This window comes from Coenobita brevimanus, chromosome 49, assembly GCF_032717465.1.
Source record: "Coenobita brevimanus isolate Jiangsu-jjx chromosome 49, ASM3271746v2, whole genome shotgun sequence".
Taxonomy (NCBI): Eukaryota; Metazoa; Arthropoda; class Malacostraca; order Decapoda; family Coenobitidae; genus Coenobita; species Coenobita brevimanus.
In genome coordinates this window covers 3,089,947-3,117,392 of record NC_137002.1, presented here as the reverse complement: position 1 = coordinate 3,117,392, position 27,446 = coordinate 3,089,947, and the positions used below count along the sequence as shown (strand labels likewise).

General features: G+C 40.5%; 1 protein-coding gene across 1 annotated transcript; it reads right to left on the bottom strand.

Moving 5' to 3' along the window:
• Positions 1 to 20: 20 nt before the first annotated feature.
• On the bottom strand, positions 21 to 26,190 carry LOC145399461 (tyrosine-protein kinase Fgr-like). The gene is made up of 9 exons (XM_080272071.1): positions 26,096 to 26,190; positions 23,798 to 23,896; positions 23,072 to 23,195; positions 18,718 to 19,015; positions 16,956 to 17,212; positions 15,729 to 15,879; positions 13,996 to 14,127; positions 13,257 to 13,429; positions 21 to 62 (listed from the first exon to the last, which is right to left on the bottom strand). The coding sequence occupies exons 1-9, from the start codon at positions 26,170 to 26,172 to the stop codon at positions 21 to 23; spliced, it is 1,353 nt and encodes a 450-aa protein (XP_080128197.1). The 5' UTR covers positions 26,173 to 26,190.
• Positions 26,191 to 27,446: the final 1,256 nt, after the last annotated feature.

Genomic DNA, 27,446 nt, shown 5'->3' with positions numbered 1-27,446 from the left:
ACGTCCACCCTTGCATGTCCTTACCGCACATTAGGCTCATTAACGACAGGTGTTGATTCAAGCTGCAGAAAGATAACAAAAATTATAAATAAAATGGATAATGCAGTTTATCTTTAGCAAATGGAAATCACCTGTTTAAAATTTGGGAGGCGGATTTAATTTTCATGTTAACTATGTTCATAAGCAAGTGAGCTAGTAGGTTTTAACATTTTCTGTCAACTCCTGCATGTTAAATTCTAGATAAAAGTGGCAGGCTTGATTTTCAAGCTAAACTCAAAAGATATGAAGGAGAAGGCCATTTAAAGGGTGAGATAAATCATGAGGTAAACACATGGCCTAATCACATTTAATTACAGTCAAGTCACCTAAGGCGCGGCTAATTGGTTCTGGACCGAGCCCGTGCCATAGAAAACCGCTCCATACAAATAACTAAACCTATGGGAAGAATGCAATTTGGTTCTGGATATTCGCCCAAAGTCCCCCTTTTCACCCCACATGCACACAATCAAGCAATCAGTCAAACAAAAATCACAGCCCACCTTAATCACTTCCTGTGTCAGTTCAAGTCATCTCCAAGACCAAAACAAACACCATCACACCAATACAGGCTGTGTTACTCACGTACAGTAAATTGTTGCAACAACACAATAATCACATTTGCATAACGTTGGCCTGGTGCTACATGATGTATACTGTAGTACGATGCTTAGCTGAGAGGTGATGATAGCAGGGGGGCACATGTGAACGAGAGGAAAAGACAGGGTTTTGAAGGGATGGCAGGACTGCGCAACTGAACCAAAACAATCCTCTGCATGCCGGGGCTGCCATCTTGCCTGAGACGAGCAACGGTCACCTTGGGTGCACCTGGCACTTCGAGCAAAATTTTCCGATGACAATATCGTTATAGCGGGATATTTATTGTAAACTGGATTTTGGGGTGTAACATTATTGTTATCTTTGTAGCTAATTATCGTATACCGATTCAACGTATAACAAGTGAGTGATGACTACTGCACGTACCTGACTCTGACGACGATAGTGCTTAAATGGAAGGGGTAGGGTCGGGGTGTTCCGAGGCAAGAGGTGTGTTCAAACCTTGCTGTGCCTGCGCCATAGGTTTAGTTTATGTGTGTGGTTCTTTTTTTTGGGTCTGGCACCTTGCTGTGTCATAGAAAACCGTGCCACAGAAGCATGCGCCATAGGTGACTTGACTGTAACTCAATCTTTGACACTACCACCCTCCTTTCTATGATGACAACAAACAAACACAGCATCTTGTGAAAAAAAAAAAAAATCTGTTAACTAATCTGCAACACCAGTCCTCTTATTTCTGTTCTAATGACATACACAAACACTTTGGGAAAAAATAAATACATAAATAAAAATCAAGGAAATGCATTAACTACTGTATGCTCTTTTTACCTTAACTTGGCCTAGATTTTCATCCTTTTGCAGTTTATTTCATGTAACGCAATGTGAGAAAAAGACAATAATACCATATGTCCTTTCCATTGCACTTCAAGACTAACATAACATATTCTAGTGTTAATTTATTGTTACAATGCAGCATTCAGGATGGAAAGATGGCAACTTTAGGCCAAATTACTGTAAAAATGATATAATCAACAACACCAGCACCCTTCTTTCTACAGTGCTGGTCCACACATGCTAAGTAGTAAATAAATTAAGGATATCAATTAGCTAACTACTTCCTTTTCTGATGTTCAAATACTGACATACTCTTTACCAATAAAACTGCATTTCCTGTAAGAGTGAGGCCAGTAAGGGGGGGGAGGGTTCTAAATATTCACTTGGCACTACAACATATTGTACAATAGCTATGATTCTAAATTCATCCAAGTACCACCATACCATATATAGAATTTAACTGGATGAGTGTGTTGACCCAGTACACATTTCTATATCTCAACACAAACCACTGCATACCGGTACCACTGAATATATGGATAGTGGGGCCTGAATGTGAATGCATACAGGTCTATGTAATATGCTGAGAAGCTGATAACGACAGAAGATAACATTAATCTACTGTACATACAGTCAAATGTTAAATTCTCTTTGCCTGTTTTTCTTGGTTGGACTCACAGATGCTCAAATGAGATGTAGTGAACAAAGGTGCATTTAGTACTCAAATATGGATGATGATTATGAGCCGATGAGCTGATAATGACAGGAGATACGGTAGCATATCAATCTACGTACAGTACAGGAAAAACTAAAGAATACTAAATTTCATTTGCCCCTTTTTCAAAGCAAGATTCACAGATGCTCAAATGAGACATACTGAACAAAGGTACATATTACCACCCATAAATGAATTATAATAGGCTCTTTAGTCCACAACACATTCAAACATCTGTGAAACCGAGGAAAGAGAGGCCAAGGACCTTTAATCTGACTGTATCTTAGAGGCAGCAGCCTACACAACTGTACAGTAAATCCACATACACTAACAGGTTCTTGGTGTCAGTAATTTTGTGACCCTGGAAAAAAGTAATTGCTTCCTCATCTCTGTCCACATACAGTATACTGTACATTAATAAATCAGTCATCAGTAAGGGAACAACCACTGTATGCCATATTCTCATGAAAAGTGATGAAAGGTTTCTAGGTATGCCAAAAGCAGTCGATCTGTTTTATCTATCATCTGATCATTTATTTTCCTAACAAGATCACAAGGATCTAGGATTAAGCTATTTTGTTCAGACATTTAAGATGAAAATGATCACCTGCTCATCTCTAAATGATATAGACCAGGTAAAATGTTATGTAGCTACTGGTATGCAACAAACTCAAATCACCTGTTAGATGTAATCCCTTAACCCCCTCAAGCTGATGATGTATTTTTTCATTTCACTTTTCCTTTACTAGGCAGTTTAATTCAGCCTGGGTAGACTTGTAGTACAGTAGTGAAGGGATTAATGAAGGCTACATCAAACTTTTCAAGTTCCAAGAAAATTTCTCCATAGCTGAATATAAAAATTGCTAAATGGCCCCCCCCCAAAAAAAAAAAAAAAAAAAAAAAAAATCACCAGGCTGATGGGATTAAGGGTCCCATCCCAGTGGAGTGTCTTAATATACTAGACTACCGGTTGCTCATCTAGTTACCACCAAACACACTAAGTGGTTTCCTCAGCTACAAGGAATAACTGGCTTGTAACACTGTGTAGTCACTTCAAGGTAGCTCTACATCAAGTGAATGGATGTTGGGTATGCCAACCTAAAATAAATAAACAATAAATAAATAATACTAAGTGCAGCATTTTGTTAGAAAATACACAAAAATAGTCAACTGATCATGGGGAGGGGTGAATTTTGGTACTTTTCTGGTCAGTCACTGGGCCAGACAATAGCATCATTTAAACATAGTGGTATCAACATCAAAACTGACTGGGCTATAGCTCTTTCACTTAACTTGGCCAAATAATTTTCCTCCTGTAGCATATATCACATTGCCCAGTGGCAGAGACAAAGGCAATACTGCATTTACAGCCTTACAGTAAATGGCGATGGGATTTGAATGTGGCTAACTCACCCACTGATTCTTTGCAAGTTCATAGCATTATATCTACTCCATTAATAGAAATCAAGGCCATGCCAGTACTCCAGCACTCTATACTAAGTCACAGAATAAATGAATAACACTGATAAGGTAAGACAAAATGGGGTTGTCTGATAATACTTTTAGCACGACCTCCCCCGTGTTTACATTCGACCTTGTTGTTGTCACCCGCGCCTGTTGTGCTTGTGTCCGAATTTTATCTCTGGCTTCGTTATTAACAAATTATCATTACTATCATCGTTTCGAGCAAAAGGGTATACAAAAATTTTATATTAATATGGGTTAGATGGCTACTACAAACGACTTTCCTATTTCTTCTATTGCCATTTTTAAAAGTGCACACTCAAGCTTAAGCCAGTGTCTAAATCTGTGGTCGATTTTTGGATCAGCTGACTTCGTTCGAGGGTATAGTTACTACTTATCGGTTTGGTATATAAAACTGATAATACAATTTACTGTATCAAATTAAAATATAAACATAAACCAACTATAAAATTATAGTTACTCTTTCACACATACTTTACAAATGTGTAATCGTGCCAACTTTCAAAACGTTTATTTCACTGCTTCATAAATCCTTTCAATCTTAAACACCATTTGATTTTATTCAGCTTAGTCAAGACTTGGAACTGCGGACGCTTATGCTCATAAGCCCCTATAACGCACTCGTAGTCACGGAAGCTGAGTAAAATCATTTTGGCGTTAGCTGAAGCAGTGAACACTGAACAATGTTCCCTTACTGGATGGACAGCGCCTCGCCACAGCATGAGGAAGGGAAATACGTGGAGGTTTGGTTCCTGGATGGGCGCAACATTGTCTACACCAGTTAACAGGGAAACCATTGCAAGCTCCACATCGTCGGATGGTTTTACAGTATGGTTATCTTTCTATCTATTGCCAGACGTCTTAATCTCGTAAAGGGTGGCCACAAACAAATCACCTCCACAACGCCCGGTCCCCCGCCATTTCACTGCCCTGCTCCCAGCTCACACCCCTCTCTCTCATATACCTCTCCACTCCATCCCTCCTTTTCATCCCTGGCCTCCCCCTTCACCTCACTCACATACACTCTCCTCATTAGTCGCTCTCTCCATCCTCTCCACATGGCCAAACCACCTCAGTGTATTTCTAACGCTTTCTATCACATCCACATCCACACAACAAAGCTACTTCACTTCCTCATTCGTCAGTCTGTTTCTCCATGTAACTCCACAGGCTTCTCTAATAACTCCTTTCCACTGCTCTCACACCTAACTTTTGTCTTTCCAACAAGGTCCAAGCTTCACTTCCATACGTTAGAGTTGGTATCACAATACTGTCAGGCAGCGACTTTTTTTTTTTTTTTTAAATCTATGTTCACTTCCGTTTCTATCACTGCTTTCAAAGAACCAGCAACCTCTCTTCCTTGTACTCTTTCAAGCACTTCACCCTCCAAACTTCCATCCTTACTCATCACACTACATAAGTACTTAAATCACTTACACTTTCCATTTCCTCATCATCCCTACATTCACCTTTAGATTCCGTTTCTTGCACAACTTCCAAACTCATTCATCATGCCTTGCAGTTCCCCTTCGTCTTAACACAGTATCATCTGCAAACAACAGTACAGGGAGTTTCCAAACATTTCCCTCTCAAAGCCGCTCCAACATCCACTGCCCTACCTTGTATCTCTTTTATGACCTCATCCATATACAGACTGAACAAAAATGGAGACAAGAAACATCCCTGTTTCAACAGAACATTCAGACAGAACAATCCACATGCACTGCAGCCTTAGCCCCCTCATATATACTTTTCACGGCATTCAACAACTTCCCATTTACTCTTTTAAGTTCTTAATATTTTCCACATTTCTTGTCTATCCACCCTGTCATATGTTTTCTCCAAATCCATGAAGGCCTCATACTTCTTTCCCTTCTCAAGAAATTTTTCCACTAAAGACCTAAGAATGAATATCTGATCCACGCAACCATTTCCCTTCCTAAAACCTTCCCGTTCTTCATCAACTAATTACTGTTATTTCCCTAAGTGTCAGTAACTATCCTACCTTACACTTTTCCTATTACACTAAGAACACAAAGGCACCTATGACTACAACACACTTCTTTTTCCCCCTTTTCCTTTGTACAGGGATATAATTATACATGACTTCCAAGTCTCCGGGACTCTACCTTCCTCCCAGGCTAATTTGCAAATCTTCCACATCCATTCTACTACTCTCTCCACCATGCTCCAGCATTTCACCACACACTCCATCGATTCCTGGGGATTTCCCCACTTTGACTTTCTTCATTGCTCCAATACTTCCATCCTACTGATTTCTTCCACTCTTCTCACCTCCTTCCTCCTCCCAGCAATTCCCCAGCCACTTTTCCTCGCATCACTTTCATTCTCCATATTTAACAGTTCTTGAAAGTGTTCTCTCCATCTGCTCACCTTTTCTCCCTTCTCCAATAGCAATCTGCCACATTTATCTTTCACTCCCCGACTAGCATCTTTATCACCCTGTCTTACTCTCTTTACCTCTCTCCAAAACATTTTCTTACATTCCCTCCACTTTACACTCATATTCCTTCCAAATTCCCCTGTCAGGCAACTTCCCTGCTGCTAAGAGAAAAAAGTAATAAAATGCACAACAGATGTTCCAAGTTGGAGGCAGTTTTGCAACTAACGTAACAATAGCTTGAATATATCACAGCCGCCAGGCTTTGCCACCTCAATGCGTTTCTAGCATTACAGTTTGTTCTAATGAATGTAAAATTTCATTTAATACAAACTGCCTTTTTTTTTTTCACTAAGATATGTAATGCAAGTTAATTTTCAATATATCTGCAGCTGAAATTGGCATACAATGAAATGTGAGGTTTATGAAAAACTGTGGTGGTGACCCATCATCCACTCACTTGATGTAGTGCTGCCTACTTCTTCCTTCACTGTTATCATTCTTCTTCAGTGTCTGCCCTCCTCCCTTCATACATCTCCCATCTTTCCTGTCACTTTTCATTACCCTTCTTTCCTTTTCATGTGGCTTTACAGCCTAATGGTTTCCTGTAAGCCAGTAAACCATTTACAACGCTGGGTTGCAAAGGGAATAATCCCCTGAGCTAGACCTTGATAGATCATATTGCCTTCTAGGGTGACGGGAGAGTGCTACCTCTCCCAGCAAGACAGCTACCTGGGCAGGGCGCGAACTCTCGACCTTGCAGTCTCAAGTCAAGAGCTCTATCACTGAACCACCCTGCTCCCCAAAGCTGCTTAGTAACCAGATAACCAACAATGAGTTGGTTGAGGGTTTGTGCCCCTCCCCGTAAAACAACTACCGGTAACTCACAAGTCAAACAGCCACGCCTCACGAGATTATGGCGTCTGGCTATATAAATCACACGCCTGGCAGTTACGTTTGGCTGGTCCCCTCATAAACTTACTTTGACCCCTTAATGTTTCATTTTTTTCCATGGGCCCCCTACAGTATGGCACGGCTCCCTGCGGGGACATACGGTCCATGATGAGAACCACTGCATTAGAGAACTGTTCCGTAAAGAGAAGAGTACCCAAATAACAGTAACAATACATTAATAATAATACAGTAATTGACAATAATCAACATAATCATATTCTCCTTTTTCCCACCCAAAGGTGAGGAGAGGTAGGGTCCTAGAAGAAAAAAAATATAGTGGGAGACTTAATCAGTATCATGCCCAAAGAAACAGGCCACACACTTTCATTTACCAATCAGGCCCTGGGAATTTTAACTTCATCTCATGAGTACACTCCCACATATACGCCTTGCATTATCATTATCATAATAAACTGCAATTTTATTTCATCCTCAAGGAATATATGCACTGACAATATGACTGGGTTACACAGGAATAACAAATACATTTGGAATTAAAAATCTTATTCTAATGAGAACAACAAATACATAATTATTACTAAAGCTCCATCAAGAAATTCCTCCTTATTTGGTACACCGTACTTTTATTTTTATTTTTTTTTAAATTCTTCCTACCTCCAGATGATTTTTCTTCTTTCCTTTAGGTTTAGGGGAAAAATTTGGTGGTGTGATTAATGAAGTTCATACCTCCCATGCAGTTAAAAATCTTATCATTACCTGTATAAAATCGTTAGCTCAAAGGAATCTAATACAAACTGCCTCCTCTGGCTGAATGGTTTAACCCTCCATTCCAATATATTTTTCATTTTAATTACACTAATACCAGACTATTTCAGTCAGCCAACAGAGGACATGTAGTTCTATTGAGGTTAATGAAGGCTAAATCTAACTTCTTCAGTTGAAAAAGTATTCTTAAACTGAGTAAAACCAACCTGGTGGCTGCAAAAATACGAAAATATACAGCATATCATTGACATTGTTGTTAATGCTGAGTAACCCCGGTATGTCTTGTCGATCAGTTCCATTAACCACAGGCAAGCAATTGCCCCTGCAGAATCATCCTGTGCGGTGAACCAATGTTCCCCGGCGGTACACAGTACCTAACCACAGCACAGTGTAGGGAATAGTGTGGAAGTTCCGTTCCCAGATGGACGTCACATTTGCATCTCTCCACCCAGTTACCAGGGGCACCATAGTAGATTCCAAAGCACCATTATATTTGATTATATCGTTATTACCCAGCATTATCAATTGTTTCCTGGGCTGTGAGAAACCGTCAGGCTTGACACTAAGTGTAGAGCCACCTGAAGTGGAAAGATCCCTGATAAAACGTGACAGGAAGGATGGGGGAAACAGGAGGAGTGAAGGGCTGACACAGAAAATAAATGAAAAGTGTGAAGGAAGAAATTGTGTGAATGATGGACGCTAGGAAGGAAAAGGTTTAATGGTAGTGACAAATGTACTGTTTGACCGTTCCATCCACGACTTCAGGCTAAGCACAAGAGTTCATCTGAATGACATCAACACACTTAGGACCATTTTCTAGGTGGCGTAGAAGGCTTTGTGGAACCTTTTACTTTACCATTTGTTTTGGATATTGCATTTAACTTTCTCTAGTACTGTACTGTATGTTATTTATTTGAGTTGTAACATGGTTAGCCTCAGTAACATGCAAGAGGATACTCAGATGTAAGATGCAGAATAAGTCACTAAAGGAGACGTGTTACAAAACAACTGGTCACTAAGAATCAGACCCGCAACACCGTCTACAGCAAAGTCACGAGGAGTTCCCCCATCTGGGCACACAGATGTTCCTACAGTAAGAGGTCAAGTCAACCTAAAGGTACAGTCCCCCCTTCCCTCAATATCGCCTATAAGGGTAGGGTTCAAATTTCACACAATAACTTTCAAACCACAAATTCAGTAAGTTCTTAGTTATGTAGATTCCATAATTAACGAAGTTCAGAATTCTTACTATTGCAGATTCCACAACGGCGGAAGTTCAGTAAGCTCTTAGTTATGCATATTTCATAACATCTTTAGAGAGGTCAGTGGTGACTTTACTCACTAAAGACTGGATTTTAACAATAAACAATTGCCTATATTAACGATAAATGACACAGCCAACTTAGAGCTTGTCACAAAGAAAGAGAGTACGTTTCACTGCTATGTAAGCAAGTCTCACATGGGTCCAGATTTACCCACAACTCACGATTAATTGCCCATTGTAATTGCCCACTGATATGTTTTCGCAGGCAGGAAAAGACAAATGTAAAATATTCCAATGTCTCTTGCGCTTTCTAAATATGAAAACAAAGCCAAATAAGTTTTGCAAGAACAGCTAGTGCAGAAGTGGACAGAAACTTTGTATGCCTCTCGTGGTCTAGTTCATACTACAAACGTTTTGTTGGGGATAAAACTAACAGTGAGAGGGTTATGAAGTCCCCAACTTGGATTATAACTTCTGGAGCATGTAAAATATGATAAAACATGTCTGACCTTTCTGTACCCATGCTGACAACAATCTAATGTGGGATGAAGGCTGATCAAATCTAATAATTACAGATATTCCATTAAATGACTCAATAATAAGGAGTTTGTTCACATTTTCGCACAATCAGTTTTAATCCCTTCAACTGGATGACATCTTTTGTATTGCATTATTGTTGCAACCGGACGTTTCTGTTCAGCTGTAGGGGGCACGTCTTTGTAGCGAACGGGTTAATGAAAGCTATACCTAAATCCTCCATTCAAAAAGTCTCTCCTAAGATGAATAACAATGATAGCAGGCAGTAAAAATACAAAATCATGCTACTGTATTGATGGAATTTATAACAATTGCTTTAGCTAGTGAGGTGGATCACTGTCAATGTGGATCAGAATGAAGATAGATCACTATGTGGATCAGAATAAAGGTGGAAGACTATGTGGATCAGACTAAGGATGTAGATTAACTATACTACTGACGCAGAGTTCGTATATACTGTATAAACTTGACCCTTCACTTATGCAGCTTCCACGTATGCTTTTTCACTCTTACCCGGTCAACCCAAAGATCTGTTCACCCCCATACATAGCTCTTGTCACTGCACACATGGACTGATACTGGTGAAAAACTCCAAGACATTTCAAATCGGCTACAGAAATCTTTGCTGCACGGTGTTCAGAATTTATGATTCAGTGTTTAAAAGTTGCTCCTAGTAGCAGAGAGATTCCAGGCTATCTCCTAGCACTATTGCTGACGAGTTGGAGGCTAGCCCCAGTCTCAACCCCTAAGCCTCTGACCCACCCCCTCATCACCTTGCCAACTGTCTCTGTATGTAACAAGACTCCAAACCCTGACAAACAATTAATGAAACTTGAGATGGTTTGGGCATGTGAAGTGGATGGAAGATGACATCTGGTTGCAGAGGGAGAAAGGTACGAACGTTGTGGGTACAGTTATGAGATAGTTTCGTTTCGTTTCGTTTTTGAAGGCTCCAAAATGCTTGCATGAGCCTGCCTTGGTCACCTAATGGCTGCTCTTCAGGCTGCCCAATCTCTGGCAGCTTCCCTATGTAGTCCCCTATCCCTGAGGTCACACTGAGAGGCAGACTTGAAAAAAAAAAAAAAAAAAAAAAAAAAAACTTGGGACAAGGTAATAAAGTGTGACCTATGGAATGAAGGATTGAATAGCGAGGCTAATAGATCTCGTGTGGCGTGGAGAGCTGCTATTAAATAACCAAGGCTGACAGTACAGATCCAACAGCCAACCTCCAAGTTTTTGTCCACATCCTTCGAGGCAGTGTTCTGTCAACTTTTGTACTCCACCAATGGTTTCACATTCACAGGTGGCAGCAAAGCTGTCACAGGTCCCTGGCAGGACACCTGCCGCTTGTCACTGACCATTCAGATCTGTACAAAGAGGTGGATCACTGGGTACACGGATTAGTAGAAGTACGATGGTGAATCACTTTCACTGTGGGTCGGTATGGAGAGGTGGATCACCATCTATGCGGAACAGTATGGAGAGATGGATCAATGACTATGAGGATTATTATGGAGAGGCGGATCAAAGGTTACTGAAGTAAGTATGGAGAGGTGAATCACTGGCTATTAAATTACTGTGGAGAGATGGATCACTACGAAAAGGTGGATACATGCTATGTGAATTAGTATGAAGAGGTGGAACATTACATGGATATGTATGTAAAGGTGACTCACTCTATGTGGAGTTATGGACTATTATGATGAGGTGGACAACTATGCTGATCAGTATGGATTGGCAGATCACTAAGCAGTTCAGAGTGAAAAGAGGGACCACTCTGCAGACAGTAAGAAAAGGTGGATATTTGCTGGTCAGTATCAAGAGATGGATCACCATGCAGATTGGTATTATGATTTGGATCCTAAGCAGATCAGAATGAAAAGGTAGATCACTGCATACCAACAAGAAAAGGAGGATCACTATGCAGATCAATATGAGAAGGTGGATCACTATGCAAAGAGGTATGCAGAGGTGGATCACTCAATGTGGATCTGTATGATGAGGTGGATTACTGTGTGTGTGTGGATCAGTATGAAAAGGTGGATCACTGTCATTCAGTATGAAGTGGTTTTGTTGAGTAATCCCGGTCTGTCTGGCTAAGCCACCCACCAACTGCAGGAATGTGTCTCTGAAGGACTGTCCCACGCAGTGAACCTATGTTCCCCTGTAGCAAATAGTATCTCATTATGGCACTATGCAGACCAGGATAAAGAGATGGATCACTCGATGCAGATCAATATGAAGTGGTGGTTCATAATGGAGAAGTAGATCACCATCTATGCGGATGAGAAAAAGGGCTGGGAAGGACTTGATTGATATGTCCACGTGCTCCAGTTTGCTGAGGCGGTATAACTTGAAACTCTTGTAACTCTAAAATTCAAAGAAAAATTATGATGAGAAAAAGAACACAAAGATATACCCCTTTTACTCTAACTTTGCCTAAAACTGCCATGTCATCATCCTGAATACTAAACTGTAAAAAAAGACTAACACTAGAATCTGCTGCTAGTCACAAAGCAGTGCCACAAGAAGAATCTGGAGCTGCAGAACTATCCTTCTGCCATTGAGTTACGTGAAATTAGCTAAAAAGGATGAAAATCTGGACCAAGTCAGAGTAAATAAGTATAGCATATGTATCTGAATTGCAAATTACAGTAAAAAACATAATAAAATAAATATTCTGAGTGTAAGGCACCTCTCTAAATGTAAAGGAAAAATATCTGCACAATAAGAACACTAGAAAAAATTGAACATTCTGAGTAGCAGCCGCCTCTACAATGCGAAGAAAAATTGCCACCACTCACAGAAAATAAAGTATAATATTCTCTAAGTATATGGCACCACTAAAATCCAAAGGATTATTATATCATCATCATTATCATCATCTAATCCTGTGTTGCCCCATGAGGAGCGCAGAAGCCCGGGACTAGGCAAGTTGGTCCTGACATTTAAGATGAAAGTGACCAACCTCACTCATTCCTGAGTGGCATTACTTGAGTAATAAATCCCAACCATCCCTCAAATACAAACCTGCACCGGATCAGTCTGATTGGAGCGCCTTAATTGCCCTTTAAACCACCAGGCGCCATAATTTGATTACCACCAAGCATAGTAAATGGTTTCCTGGCGTACATGAAACCATTTGGGTTGCCACCCAGTGTGGAATCACCTGTCTGGACATTGTTACTCCTCACCCTGCCCTTGGGTGGGAAAGGAGGTCCGGATGATGATGATGTTGATGATTATATATATATATATATATATATATATATATATATATATATACACCCACACACACACACACGGTGACCCCTTGGTTATCGCGCATAACTGGTCCTGAGTATGGTGTGTGATAAAACTGCATGATAACAAAAGCAAAGAACCTCAGGGATTTATCCTACCCAGTGTCGGGCATCCCAAGGGCAAGGCCAAATTTTCCCTTCTGCAACAACTTAGACCCACCAAATACATACATACTGTTAAGGTATCAGCAACACACACAGACATGGTTAGATTAACATAAATAATGAAAAGGGCACAATAAGGAAGAAACATATACCACCGAGAAACCTGAGATGGGCTTCAGGTAAGGGGTTATGAGGCTGGGGGGGTTGAGATTTAGTAGTTTCCACCACCTGGGATTAACTTCCGCTATGACCAAGGGCTCATTGTTTTTTGTATTTTTGTTTTTGCTTTTGAAATTACTCCAACCATTCACCTTGTTCCCCATAATAGGCACCGCTAACTAAAACTTCATAGTCGTTCAGAAAATGGTGAAGGTGGCTGAAGGTGGGACGCCTGGACGGTATCTTGTCCCAGCATTTTTCTACCTCCTCAAACAGCCTCTCATCACAGCTGTTTGGCCGGGGCATCCGGTAATTCTGCTGCAGCTTCTCCGTCAGTTCTTGGTTGCTCATGCCTGTGGTGTGTAATCATCACCATCATCATCATTACCATCATCATCACCACTATCATCCTGACTTAATTTTTCCCACTGAATGAAGAGATGAAGTAAAGTCCAAAAACATTAGGAAAGAAAATGGACAAAGTGCAAAACAAGGGAACACTAATTTATCTATATATATCTATCTACCTGTAGTGAGGAGCCATTTTATGTTTAACTTCAAAGTCATATTAATGGATATTACACAAGCAAACCTAAAACGACTTCATCTAATCATGAAAGCCACATGACTTCTTTTGCTTTTCTCCTGTGACAAGGTACTGTCAGGAAGATGCCAGGGCTAGGACCAGAGTATGTGGCTTTTATGGTTACGTCCGGTGTTGTATGCTTGGTTTGTGTAATACTCACAAATATGGCTGCACAAATCAAATTAATAGCCTAATTTATCAAAGAATATCATCAGCATCATCATAACCCTCTTTCTCACAAGAAATGAGATACTGTATAACGGTACTGTAAATATATATACAGACACACACACGTATCTATCTATCTATCAATCTAGAGGGAAATATACACACCAGGGTAGGGCACGGCACCCCCAGTCACAATCTCTATCACCAGTATGCCAAAGCTCCACACGTCACTCTTGATGGAGAAGCGACCTCTCAGAAGGGCTTCGGGGGCCGTCCATTTTACAGGGAACCTTACATCTGAAACAGGATTCAGCACTTAGAATTGTATTTATTATTTACTGAAGTGGTAGATGGGGACACTCACCATCCACTCACTAGATACAGTGCTGCTCTCGGATGCCTTCCCTTTCCTCTCTTCCTCCCTTCTTTCCTTCATTCCTCTTCTGTTTTTCTTTCATTCTTTACTCTTTCTTCTGTCTACGGGTGACTCTGCACTGAGTGACAAACCAAATGGTTTCCTGTACACCAGGAAACCATTTACTACGCTGGGTGGCAACCATATAACCAAATCATGGCGCCTGGTGGTTTGGCGGGTAATTAAGGCGCTCCAATTGGACTGAGCCTGTATAGGTTTATATCCAAGGAGTGGTTGGGGTTTATTGCTTAAGTAATGCCACTCAGGGACGAATGAAGCTGGTCACTCTCACCTTTAATGTCTGGACCAACTTGCCTAGCCCCGGGCTCCTTCGCTCCTCATGGGGCAACACTGGACTACGTGATGGATGGATGGTTATCGTCTACTTTACTTTCTGTATCAATACAGTACCATCACTTGAATTATATTTATCTAAACTTCTGTGTCAGCACAGAATCATTATTTGAATTACATTTATCATCACCATTATCATCTATTTTACCTTCTACATCAATATCATCGCTTGGAATTTTTGTAACTGTCATAGTCATCATCTATTTCATCTTCTATGCCACTTTCATCTTTAATATGATTGTCCTTTCTCATCATCATTACCTTCAACAGGATTCAGCACATAATTATATTCATTATCCACTTAGAATTTCATTTATTATCATTGTTATCATTTCATATTCGACGTAAATCATCTTCAATATATCATTACCACTATCGTTATCTTAGGGCACTTAAGAATTACTGTATATTTATTACTGTATCATCCTTATCGTCTATATCATCTATCAATACTGTTTTCAGTATAATGTTCTCTTTCATTATCAGATTATTATCTTATGGCACTTAAAATTGGATTATTATCATCGTTATTGTCTATTTCATATTCTAGGCCAGTATCAACTTTTATATAATCCTTTCCTATCATCATCAGTAGCACTATCTTCATCTTCAGTATCATCGCCTTCATCATCAAAGCCATCATTATCAACATCACTGTTATCAACAGTATCATCAACATCATGATCATCAATATCATATATCATCATCATCATTTCAATCATACTTGTGATCATACTTTATTTTTTTCATAATTAAAACCATAATCATCATCATCATCAATCTTGCTACTATAAGGATAGGTCAATCAGAACATGCAATTTGACTAACATTCCTTAAGCTGTACAGTCGGCATGAAACGTCCTGTCATCATTTCCAACTTTCCTCTCCATGGATTTTGAAAAGAAACGTGGGTAATGACAAGCATGTGAAACTGACAACTTTTTGGGCCACAGATCACCGTCACCACTGTCGCTTGCTACGGATTAACTAGACTAATTTTCAAAGTTCAAGGAAAAAAATAAAGGAGGACAGGCGACGGGAATAGAACTGTAGGTGACCATCTGTAAGTAAGAACAATTTAAATAGGATGTCACCTCACCAAAAGGGGGCTACTGTATGCTAAAAGTACCTGAAGTAGGGTTATATTCGTTCATGCAAATGCGTGCCAGGCCGAAATCCGCAACCTTGCACTGTAAAGAGGGTCCCAAGAGTACATTTCTAGCGGCGAGGTCCCGGTGGATTAGGTGTTTGCCCTCCAAATATGCCATACCACTGGCCACCTAAGGAGAAAAAAAATGGTACCATGGATATTTTCTATTAATACTATAATAAATTTTTATTTGGGTAATAAAAAGTGACAGAAGAGATGGGAGAAACAGGAAGTGAGGAGGGCAGACAGAGGAAAAGCATGACAGAGGTGAAGGAAGAAGTAGGCAGCACTGCATCAAGTGCGTGGATGATGGTCGTCAACAACGGCCACTATTATTAAGAACTCCACAGAATGTGGAGTTCTTATTGGTATTGTAGATATCTTTTTCTTGGGAGGGGGGGGGGATCTAGAGGGCTGGCTTTCCAAGAACGTTCGAGAGAGAGAGAGAGAGAGAGGAAATTTTCAGGACTGATATGTCTTGGTTGCAGGTTTCTTTTGACACAAAGATTTTTTCCCTAGCACTAACGCCGCATTTGTTCCCTCTGTTAATTTGTTCAATTTTTGCTCTCCTGTGCAGCAAAAACTACTGAATCAATTGCTTTGCAAATGTTCCAGTAGGCAGTCGTCAACACAGAGTAGTGGACCTGAGTACTGATATTGAGATCCAACGAATACATTCTGAGATATTGAGGAAAATCTAATTGGCCGTCTCATGCCTGGAAGTGCTAAACTGCGAAGTATTTGGCCGATTTTGACAAAACCCGGTGGAAATGTAGTGGGTCATGAGTGAACATGTTTTCCATAGTATTAATGATTTTGACCTTGATCTCAAGGTCACAGGTCAAAATCCATAAAAAATTTGGAGTTATACCAGAAGTCCCTTAATATTAGGTCTACAGTGATAACCAAAGTGCTGCATTTTCATCCGGAATGTGGAGTTCTTTGAATATGCTTCAGCAATTTTAAAATTCTTGTTATTATTATTATTATTATTATTATCATCATCATTATATGTTTTGCGATACAAAGGTGCTGCGAAAGAATTGGCTTTTTTTATGAAACAAAAAAACAGTTATTGTTAGTCTTTTTCTACCTCTTATTATTACAGCATTGGTAAAATTCATATTACTATCATTACCAGTGTCGTCAAATGGAGGTACTGCAATTTTTTTTTTTCAACAGACCAGTCATCACAATTATCATTACCTGTGTTGCAATATAGAGGTGCTGCGGGAGAGCCAAGTCATCACCAGCAGGACTCCTAAGCATATCCAGCAACGATCCGCAACTCATGAACTCGGTCACAATCAACACTGGCTTATGGTGCGTGCAGACGGCATACAGGGAGATGATATTCTCGTGGTTTAGGTCCTTCATGATCCTCGCCTCCTGCAGAAACTGGTCATGCGTCATGCAGCCCTCCCTCAGCATCTTAATGGCCACTGGCAGGTTGTTGAGAGTGCCTGAGGAGGGCAGGAAAGCGTCGGTTAAGTGTCCAAAGTTTAAGCGTGTGAAAATGCTGTATGTGTGCAATGTGCTGTAGGAGTGCAAAAATGATAGGTAAGTGTGCAAAAATGATGCATAAAAAAAAGTATAAGTGCAAATGCGTTGCATAAGTGTGCAAAAGTGCTGTACGAGTATGCACACTTGACGTACATGTGCATAAGTGCTGTATAAGTGTGCCAAAATGCAGTTGGTGTGCAACAAAGCTGTACGGTATACGTGCAAAAATGCAGTATAAGTACAAAAATATTGCATACGTGCACAAAATGACTGCATGTGCAAAAACGCTGCATAAGTGTGAAATATGCTGGATAACTCAAATGGTTCCTGAGAGTGCTTTTGAATGTATGGGTGTTGGTTACGTATGCAAAAGTGTAACAAGAGAAGCAAGGTGTTATGTAAATGCCAAAGTGGCTAGTGAGAGTGTCTGAGGGGGTATGTGTGTGTCGGCTGTGTTCAAAAGTACAACATGAGTGCCGGGGTTTTATGTGCCAAAGTGCTACCCAGTCTTTAATAGTACTAAAGTGCTACTGAACTGTACATAAGTGCTACCTAAAGGTGCTGAAGTGGTTGCAGAGAGTGTCTGTGGAGGATATGAGTGCTGTTTAAGTGTGCAAAAGTATTCTCTAAGATTACATGTGTCATTTTTCTGCCAAAGTGTTATGCAAAAGTGACATTATTCAAGGGAAATTATACCGAAGTGGTTGTATGTCAGAGGTTATATATATAAGAGTTGATAAAATAAACCAAAATGTTATATAAGAATGCTATGATGTTATGTGCAACACTGATTTAACTCATGATAGTGCTATGGTGTTACGTGCTATTCTGATGTCACTAATATAGAATGATAAGGTACTACGTGTTAAACGCTGGTGTTATGGCTATTTTGAATTCACTTATAGAATGATACGGTGTTATGTGCTACACTGAATTCACTCATATATGAATGCTTAGGTGTTATGTGCCACACTGAATACACTAATAAAAATGCAAATGTGTTCTAGGCTAATTTGAAATCACTAATATAAGAACGTTAAGGTGTTGTATAGCAACTTAATTAACTCATATAAGAAAGCAAAGGTGTTACATGCTAAGCTGAATCCACTCATATAAGGTGTTACGTGCTAAGCTGAATTCACTCGTATCGGAATGCTAAAGTGTTATGTGATAAACTGAATTCATTCATATGTCCCCACAGAAGTCTTCTCCAATCTATGTTACTATTTTGTGTGATGGCATAGGCTTTTCAAACTTCTCAATAAACTACAATGCTCTCAGTCTGAATAAAGTAATCTGTTGCGGCAAAAGTTCACCCAATTAAACGTCCCCATGTGCCAGGCATGATCTTCCTTTCTTTTGTCTCCCTTTAAGTGAGGTGGGTTATGAGAGTCTTTTCCGACCTCCCACTATACCTGAATGTTATCTGTTTGAAATGTATCATCTGTTGACAGCAAGAACTCACCCATATAAACGTCTCCGTAAGAGCCATGTCCGATCTGCTGGCCGATCCAAATGGCCTGTGGATCAACTTCGAATCTGTCTTCAGGGGGCGGGAGGACGGTGATATTGGGCCGGTGTCTCCGGCAGGGGTGGCTCATGTACTGGCTAATCTCCACGTCATTTGTGTGTTGGTAGTGGTCCACCAGGTCGTTCAGGGTGTGGAAAACTTTGTCACAACCAGGGAAGTAGTAGTGGCCAGCATCCGTGACTACGATGCGGTAATGCTTCACCTTTATCCGGTCAGTTCGGAAGTCGTTAACCTGATGGGTAATAGGATTAGTGTTAGTCTGCGTCCGGCATCCTCACCCTCAAGGGGAAATAAGGAAGGAATTAGTGTAAGGATGAATGGGATTAGTGTTAATATGTATCCTCTATCCTCTGCCTGGCGGGGAAATAAGGAAGGGTTAGTGTTACCCTATCCTGCATTCACTTCATGGGTAGGCAAGGAAGGGGTTAATGCTCTGTTTGGGAGGTAAGGAAGAGGTTTGTGTTACAGTTCAACCATCGTAACTTGGCTTAGATTTTCGTCCTCTTCCAGCTGTTTCCCGCAGCTCAATGACCAAGTTAAAGTGCACAGAGTAGAGTTCAAAGTCAGACCCCAAAACACGATGGGGTTACTTCCATTATTATTATTATTATTATTATTATTATTATTATTATATTATTATTACTACTACTACTACTACTATTATTACCACTACAACTAATATTATTAAAAACCTATCAGTTTAACAGTCATCGTCATCTGGAACTTTCATCCTCACCTAAATTTACCAAAAACTGACGTCTCTCGATCATGAGCAGTGAGCTATTAAAAGGTGATAACTTCAAAATATTGCGCTGATAACAAAGCGCCATGAAGAGGATGTAAACATGTACAGCTGTTTTTTCTACCAATGCACTGTTGCCCAAGAAAAACTGCAGAATATGGTGATAGTCAAGAAGTGCTGTAAAGGATGTAGTGTCGCTGTAGTCTTCTGTCGCTGAGCTGTGCTAGTCACGAAGACGTACAATGGCGAGGATGGTGCGCTGTTGTACTGGAATATAGTGTTAGTCACGAAGAAGCACTATGGCGAGGATGCAGCGCTGTTGTACTGAGTTGTTCTGCCACCGAGTTACGGGCAATAAGCTGCAAAAGGGGGAATAAGCAGCAAAAGGGACAATAAGCTGCAAAAGGGGCAATAAGCTGCAAATGGGGCAATAAGTTGGAAAAGGGGCAATAAGCTGCAAAAAGGACAATAAGCTGCAAAAAGGACAATAAGCTGCAAAAGGGGCAATAAGCTGCAAAAGGGGCAATAGGCTGCAAAAAGGGCAATAAGCTGCAAAAGGGGCAATAAGCTGCAAAAGGGGCAATAGGCTGCAAAAGGGGCAATAAGCTGCAAATGGGGAAGGAATATACAAATAAGGCCAAAATGGACACATTGGCCTTTCTGATGTGTTGGTTACAGAATTATATACTTTATGGTCAACTGATTTTTGTCTTTGAATTTGTGCTTTTTCAGAATGGTCAGAAATTTTGGTCCACAAATAAGTATATGGTGGTAGGTGGTGGCGACCATCATCCACTCACTTAATGTAGTGCTGCCTACTTCTTCCTTCACCTTTATCACTCTTTTTCTCTGTCTCCCCTCCTCTCTTCCTATATACTCCATGTTTCCTGTCACTTTTTATTATTCCTCTTTTCAGGTGGCTTTACATCACGTGACAATCCTAATGGATTCCTGCAAACCAGGAAACCATTTACAACGCTGCGTGGTAACCATATAACCAACCCATACGTGTCAAGTGGGTTGACGGAGGATTAGTGTCCCCCTCCCCGCAAAACACCTAACTCAAAGACAGGATTATGGCGTCTGGCTATACATGTAGATAGATGGCGAGAAATAATTACGCAACACAGATGTACAGGTTCTCAAAATAATCCCAAAACTCTGTAAAGATCTCCATAATATCGCTACATTTTCTCTCACAGAACAAGCTAAAAAGTATTAAATGGAAGCAAGCATCTCGAGATCTAGGCCTATATAAAATAACTCCAAAATGAGTCGATTCCTCCCTATGGAGCTTGCGAGGAGATCGTGAATAATTTTTAGCAAATTTGGTAAATGACCTGGAAATTTTTTGGCAAATTCATAGTTTGTGTTTATAGTTCCATGTTCTCTTTTATTTATTCTTGCCATTTTCAGATATTTACCAAAAGTAAGATGGACTTTCCGAACCGCAGAAGTTAGACATACCCTTCAATACCACCTTAACTACTATATTTCCCTCCAAAGCTTAATGAAATCCCCTGGTATCACTCGGCTATCCTCTGAGACATGACAATGAGAGGGTGACTTTACAGTTGGAGTGACGTCACTGCCAACATCACGCTTTTTTTCCCCCCTTCACTCTTTCAAGCACCAGGCTATTTTAGGCAACTCTGAACAGATCTCTAGTAGTGGAGAGGTTAATAAATGCTATATGTAACCCCTGCAGGAATAGTATAGAAAATAAATAATCGGATTGGAAAGATTAGAGTTGATATCTCCTATAGGCTAAGTTTCCGAAAGCCTTCCTGCCACAACAAATAAACAATAAATAAATAAATAAATGAGGAAAAGTGAGAGGGGGTGTGAACCATGAGTAAACTAGGACGACAAAAGCAGGAGGAAAGAGTATGTGTCACTTCCCCACAGCCTTCTAAGTTCAGTTTGGGAAAAAGTTGGCCTACTATTCCACCGCGTCCCTATCTCGCTTGAAGCATGCCTGTCATTTTCCTTTTACGGTTCTCTTGGTACAGTTAAGGACAAACGCTGGGTTTCCAGTCCCCTATGTTTGCTTCACCCTTTCCTCCCTGACCCATCATATTAAAGAGAATCATGTATGGGTTGAAAAATATACCAAACCTCTCCCAGTTTACCTATGTCAGCCAGTGCAGGAAAGTGGGAAGCAGAAGAGGTGATATATTAGGCAGAGAAACACAGCAAGATCGTCTCTGAGCTTAGGAATATTTGCCAGCACAGGAAAGTGAGAAGCAGAGGTGAAATGTTACCACAGCCAGATCTACTAATTTGGAAAAGGCGAAGGGGGGAGGGGGGTCAGAGCGGAATTACCATTTAATCTATTACACAACCTAATAATACGGCACAATTATTTTACTTGTTTCAATCAGAGTAATAAGGTAACATCTCTTAATTCAAACGATTCATGAAAACATTAAGACAGCTGTTGCGTATATAATAACTAACTAACTTAAACATAATCACTCGTCTACCGAAATTAGGGACCGTGAACACCTACTACGCCCCATCAACTAAATCCGTACCGTTACCTGTATAATTAGGGCAGAGAAACATATCAAGGCCAGGATTCACGTTGCTTATGCGGGATCCCTAACACCTCTCCCTTGGCGATTTTGCTTTTGGATGCGGCTGGTTATTATTCTTTTGCACGTTATTTATAAAGAGTATGACGATATTTGAATTAAATAACACAGAAGAGGACAACAGAGTGTAATAAGCAAAAAGAAGAGTATGGTGATATTAGAAGTAAATAACAGAAGAGGATGGCAAAATGTAATAGGTAAAATGAATCGCTAAGGAACAGGTGTCAGGGAGCTTCCATAACCAATGAGGATACCGTCCCACGATTCTCTCTCTCTCAGGAATGTAAGCTAGCAAGGGAAAGTGAGAGAAAGAGGCGGAGGTGAATATTAGGTGAATTTTTGTCTTCGTTCTTTCTTTCTTTTTCTTTTTTTCCTCCTTTCTATTCCACTGCGTAACAGCGTAAGTGCCGTGACGCAACACTAGAGGCGTAAGTAGCCGTAAGTGTCAGGTAAGTAGCCGTAAGTGCCCAGGTAAGTAGCATTATAGGTGACTGGTAGATAAGAGTATTAGTAAGTGTAAGTATGAAAGTATGGAACAATGCTGTAAGTGGCCTATCGCAACACTAACGGCGTGTCCTTCGTAAGTATGAACGTAAGTACCAATGCTGTAAGTACCATATCGCTACACTAAGGGAGTAACCTTTAATTAGCACTGTAGGTGATGGATAAGAGGGTAAGTAGTCCCGTTAGTACCAGCGTAAGTATAAGCGTATGAAACAATAGGGTAAGTAGCACCGTAAGTATGAGCCTAAGAATGGCGGGTATGCATCACCTTCAGTAACAGCGTAAGTATGAGCGTAAGAAGCAATGCGGGTAAGTGTCACTGTAAGTATGAGCCTAGGAAGCAACACGGGTAAAAATCACAGTAAGTAGCAAGGGTGGCGGACAAATCAGTGGGTAAGTAGCAGTGTAAGTATGCGCGTAGGTAGGAACACTGTAAGTACCATACCGCCACACTCAGAGCAAATCCATTTCCAGACTGGTTAACTCTTATAAGGAAGGATCCAGCGCTGTTTACACTGTTTAGAAGTAACTGCTCGGCCTGTACGCGTGGTATATCCCCGAAGTACCAGCTGTGGAGGAGAGACAGTGAGATTGAGAGATAGTGGGGTATTGAGACAGGGACAGTGAGATATTGAGATACTGATAAGGACGCAGAAAGATAGTGAGAGAGGGAAATATTGAGATAGGGACGTAGAGAGATACTGACAGCGAGATACTGAGACAGGGACATACTATAGAGAGAGTGAGGCAGAGAGATACTGAGATTGAGACAGTCAGCTACTGATAAGGACGCTGAGATAGTGACAGAGGCAGTAACATATTGATAAGGACGTAGAGATATAGCGAGGCAGAGACAGTGAGATATTGAAATGGGGACGCAGATAGATAATGAGAGAGAGAGAGAGAGAGAAACGTACCGAGACACACACACACACTGACTTTCAGATATATACTTACTGAGGCAGAAACTTATTGGTATAAAGACACTTCGACAGACAAGCATAGAGAGATAAAATTCCTGATGAACTTAATTACATCGATACATAGATAGATATATTTTCTATCTATCTATATATGTACACAGAGGGAGAAGGAGAGGGAGAGCGAGCACAAACGAGTGAGGTACGAGAAGAATGAAAACAAATAGAAAAAACAGAACTAGCTCACTTACTCTTGGGATTCGAGTGAGGAGGACGATGCCGTGAAGGGAACAGGAATATAAGCTTTCGTTCGGCTCTTGGGAATGCGAGCCAGCCACCATTCTGAACTCCTGAAAGTAAAGAAAATGAGATAGTGACTTAGCCTTATGATTGAGTAACATCCTGGCGAGGGAGAGAGAGATAAGGAGATAGACAGATAGACACGCAGACTCCCTCTCTCTCTTCCTGTGGCGACATAATATTACTCTCTCTCTCTCTCTCTAGTTGCTTTGACTTGGTGCTAAAAGAATTTCGTATTTTTTGTCATGTGATAGAAATTACATGAAAGATGGGAAGCATCTGGGAAAGGAAGGAAAACCGATTGTAGGAAAATTCGAACAAGGAAAATGCGTAAGAAGAAGGTGTGGGGAATGTGGATTGTGGTGAGCAAAGTCACGTCTCAATCTATCGTCATCATCATCATCATCATCAATCGTCGTCACCATCACCACTACCATCATCATTACCTTCATCCCCATTCCTGTTATCATCACTGCCCTAATTATCGCCATCACCACAGCCACCATCCACCATCACAGTTACTACCATCACCATCATCACTGCCATTACCTCGTTCCCATCATCACTGACATCATAATCATCACCATCACAGTTATCATCATCATCATCATCATCCAACTCTAATCCCGTATATAAATCCCTTCAGCCCATGTAGTTACGATTTACAACGTGACACAAAGACTCGACTTTTATATTAGGAAAAAAAATGTCAAAGCTACGAATCAGCATCACGAAAAAAAAAAAAAAAGAATACGTTCTACTGAGAGTCCCTAAGATGTCACCCTTAAGGAAAGTGAGTTTGCCGACTGAGCTGGGGATGTAGTGCATAATCAAGAGGATGAGAGGAAGAAATACAAGAAGAGGAAGAGGAGAAGAAGAGAAATAAAAGAGGTAGAGGAAACGGATGAAGAGGATACGGGAAGAATAGGAGAAAAAGTAACAACAGGAGAAAATGAAACACGCACTGCTCTGACATACGCTACCTCACATTGATAAAAAAATTAAAAATGAAATAAAAAAAAGATGGCTCGAGTTACGTATTAAAATGGAAGAAAGGAAGAACCAAAAGAAGGAAAAGGAAAAAGAAATGATGAAGCAGAAATGAAAGACAGAAGTGAAGAGGAAGAAACACATTCTGCTTTCACATACGAGTATGCTACTGGCATAAGTAATGAATAATATATGAATAAATATACAAATAAATGCGTAATGAAATAAGATACTAAACAGCCCAGTTGCTGTTTTAAAGAGGAAGAAGGAAAAGAAGAGGAAGAAGAGATGAATAGATAGAAAAACAAAATGTACAGAAATAAACTTTGCTCGCATATGCTAGGTTGGCAACAGTATTTATATGCAAATTAACAACAGGAGAAAAGAAAATAGAAACAGTAAGTCCTTTTGTTTATTTCATCCCCAGCACTTACTTTACTTTCTGGTATTCATTTGCACAAACACACACACACACATATATATATATATATATATATATATATATATATATATATCATCATCAGCCATTTGAGTATCCACTGCAGGACCGGCCTATCCCGATCGAAGTCGGGATGATACAGCCAATGTATCTCTACCAAGTGGCTTAGGCTGTCTGGTAGAGATTGTATGTAGGGTGAGATGTGCTTGTAAGTGTAACTAGAGTGTTGGAGTGGCTTTGGATGTGTGTGTAGTCTGTGAACCAAGCGTAATCGGCCCGCGCAAGCCGACTGGGTGCAAGCATACTTTATAGTAAGCGACACTGGTTCAACCACAGCACCCCTTGTGTCCACCAATGCAGTACGAGGTCGGGTGAACACTCCCAAAGTTTATTACCCCGGCGGGGCGCGAACCCTGGTTCACCCGTGTACGAAACGCACACTCTACAACTGTACCACAAAGGCTCCATAGTATTATATATATATAAAGCTCCATAGTATTATATATATATATATATATATATATATATATATATATAAACCAGACACAAGAGTTACCTATCAAAGCCAAATACCAGAAAGTGTTGTTACGTTTTATCGAGAACGTATTGTCTCTGCTTTCAGTTCTGGTGTCAATTTGCCTACATGTATATAAACCAGATACACGAGTTACCTATCAGAATCAAATCCAAAATGTGCTGTTAACTCTTATCACGGACTTACTGTCTCTACTTTCAATCCTGGTGTCATATTGCCGACGTATACAATATAAACCAGACACACGAGTTACCGATCAAAATCAAACCCCAAAAGTGTTGTTACGTTTTATCGAGGACTTCCAAGAGGTCGCCCTTGCTGAAACTCAGCTCGTTGATGGAGCGTGCCACATACTCGTGCATGGCCACCACCAACGCCACTTCTTCCCCGTCTTCTGCTTCGTCCACTGCGTCATACCCGTTTGGACTATGGCACCTGGAGTCTGACCCGGCATCTGGTTGGAGGTCAAGGGTGTTGCCTGAAGGAAGGAAGGCTTTCATTAGTGCCAGTCACCTGCACCACGATCACTAGCTCTCTCAGGCTCCTACGGCTCACTGAATATTACACAGCCTAAATCTCTAGTACTGTGTGTGTGTGTGTGTGTGTGTGTGTGTGTGTGTGTGTGTGTGTGTGTGTGTGTGTGCAGCAGAAAAAAAATCAAGGTGTAATCCGCAAAATAAATCGCCAAAGAAGAGGTGTTACGTGAAAGAGGATATTACTGTGAAATCTAGGAAATAAATATATGGATCTAGGAAATATATCCACTTGTGACGGAGAATATAATCAACGAAGAGACGCTGTGAAGGGGATATGGAAGTGAATTAGGCAAAATAAATCGCTACTGAGGAGATGTTACGAAATAAATCCCCCCTTAGCACGCGCCTTGAGTGTGGATGGTGGTAAAGGTCGCTGCTGCAGAGAAAGGTTGAAGTATTTAAAAGGAAATGTACTTATCACTGTATCCTTCCTACCGTGATAGTGTTAGGAGGTACTACTACTACTGCTGCTACTATACCACCACTACCACTACTACTACTACTTACTACTACTATTTCTACCACCACCACCAATACCACCATCACCACTATTGCTACTTACTTCTACTATTCCTACCACCACCACCAATACCACCATCACCAGTACTACTATTATTACCACCACCACCACCACCACTACTACAACTACCATTACTACTACTACTACTACTACTATCTAACTGCTTAATAGTTATTTTGTAAAACTGAGGTCGAGCGTTTATAGTTCATCGGTATATACAATGAAGTGAAGAGCAGCCTGTTTAGGATCCTTGTTCTCTCACTACGGTTATTCTGAAGTAAAAAAAGAAAGAAAGAAAGAAAGAAAAAGAAAAAGAAAAGCGTCCAACGGAGTCAATCTAACCCTTCCAGTTCGAAAAATCCACCTAAAATAAAATCACCTCGAAATTTAAAAAAAATATATATATATACCCTTTTCACTTGCCTCCCCCCCCAAAAAAAAAAAAAAAAAAATCCTTATCACCATCTTGAATGCTGAGTTGTAACAGCGGATTGACACTAAAATATTATGCTAGTCACAAAGAAGTGCTGTAGAAATGACGCGGAGCCGTAGTATTGTCTTCTTCCGTCACTGAGCTACG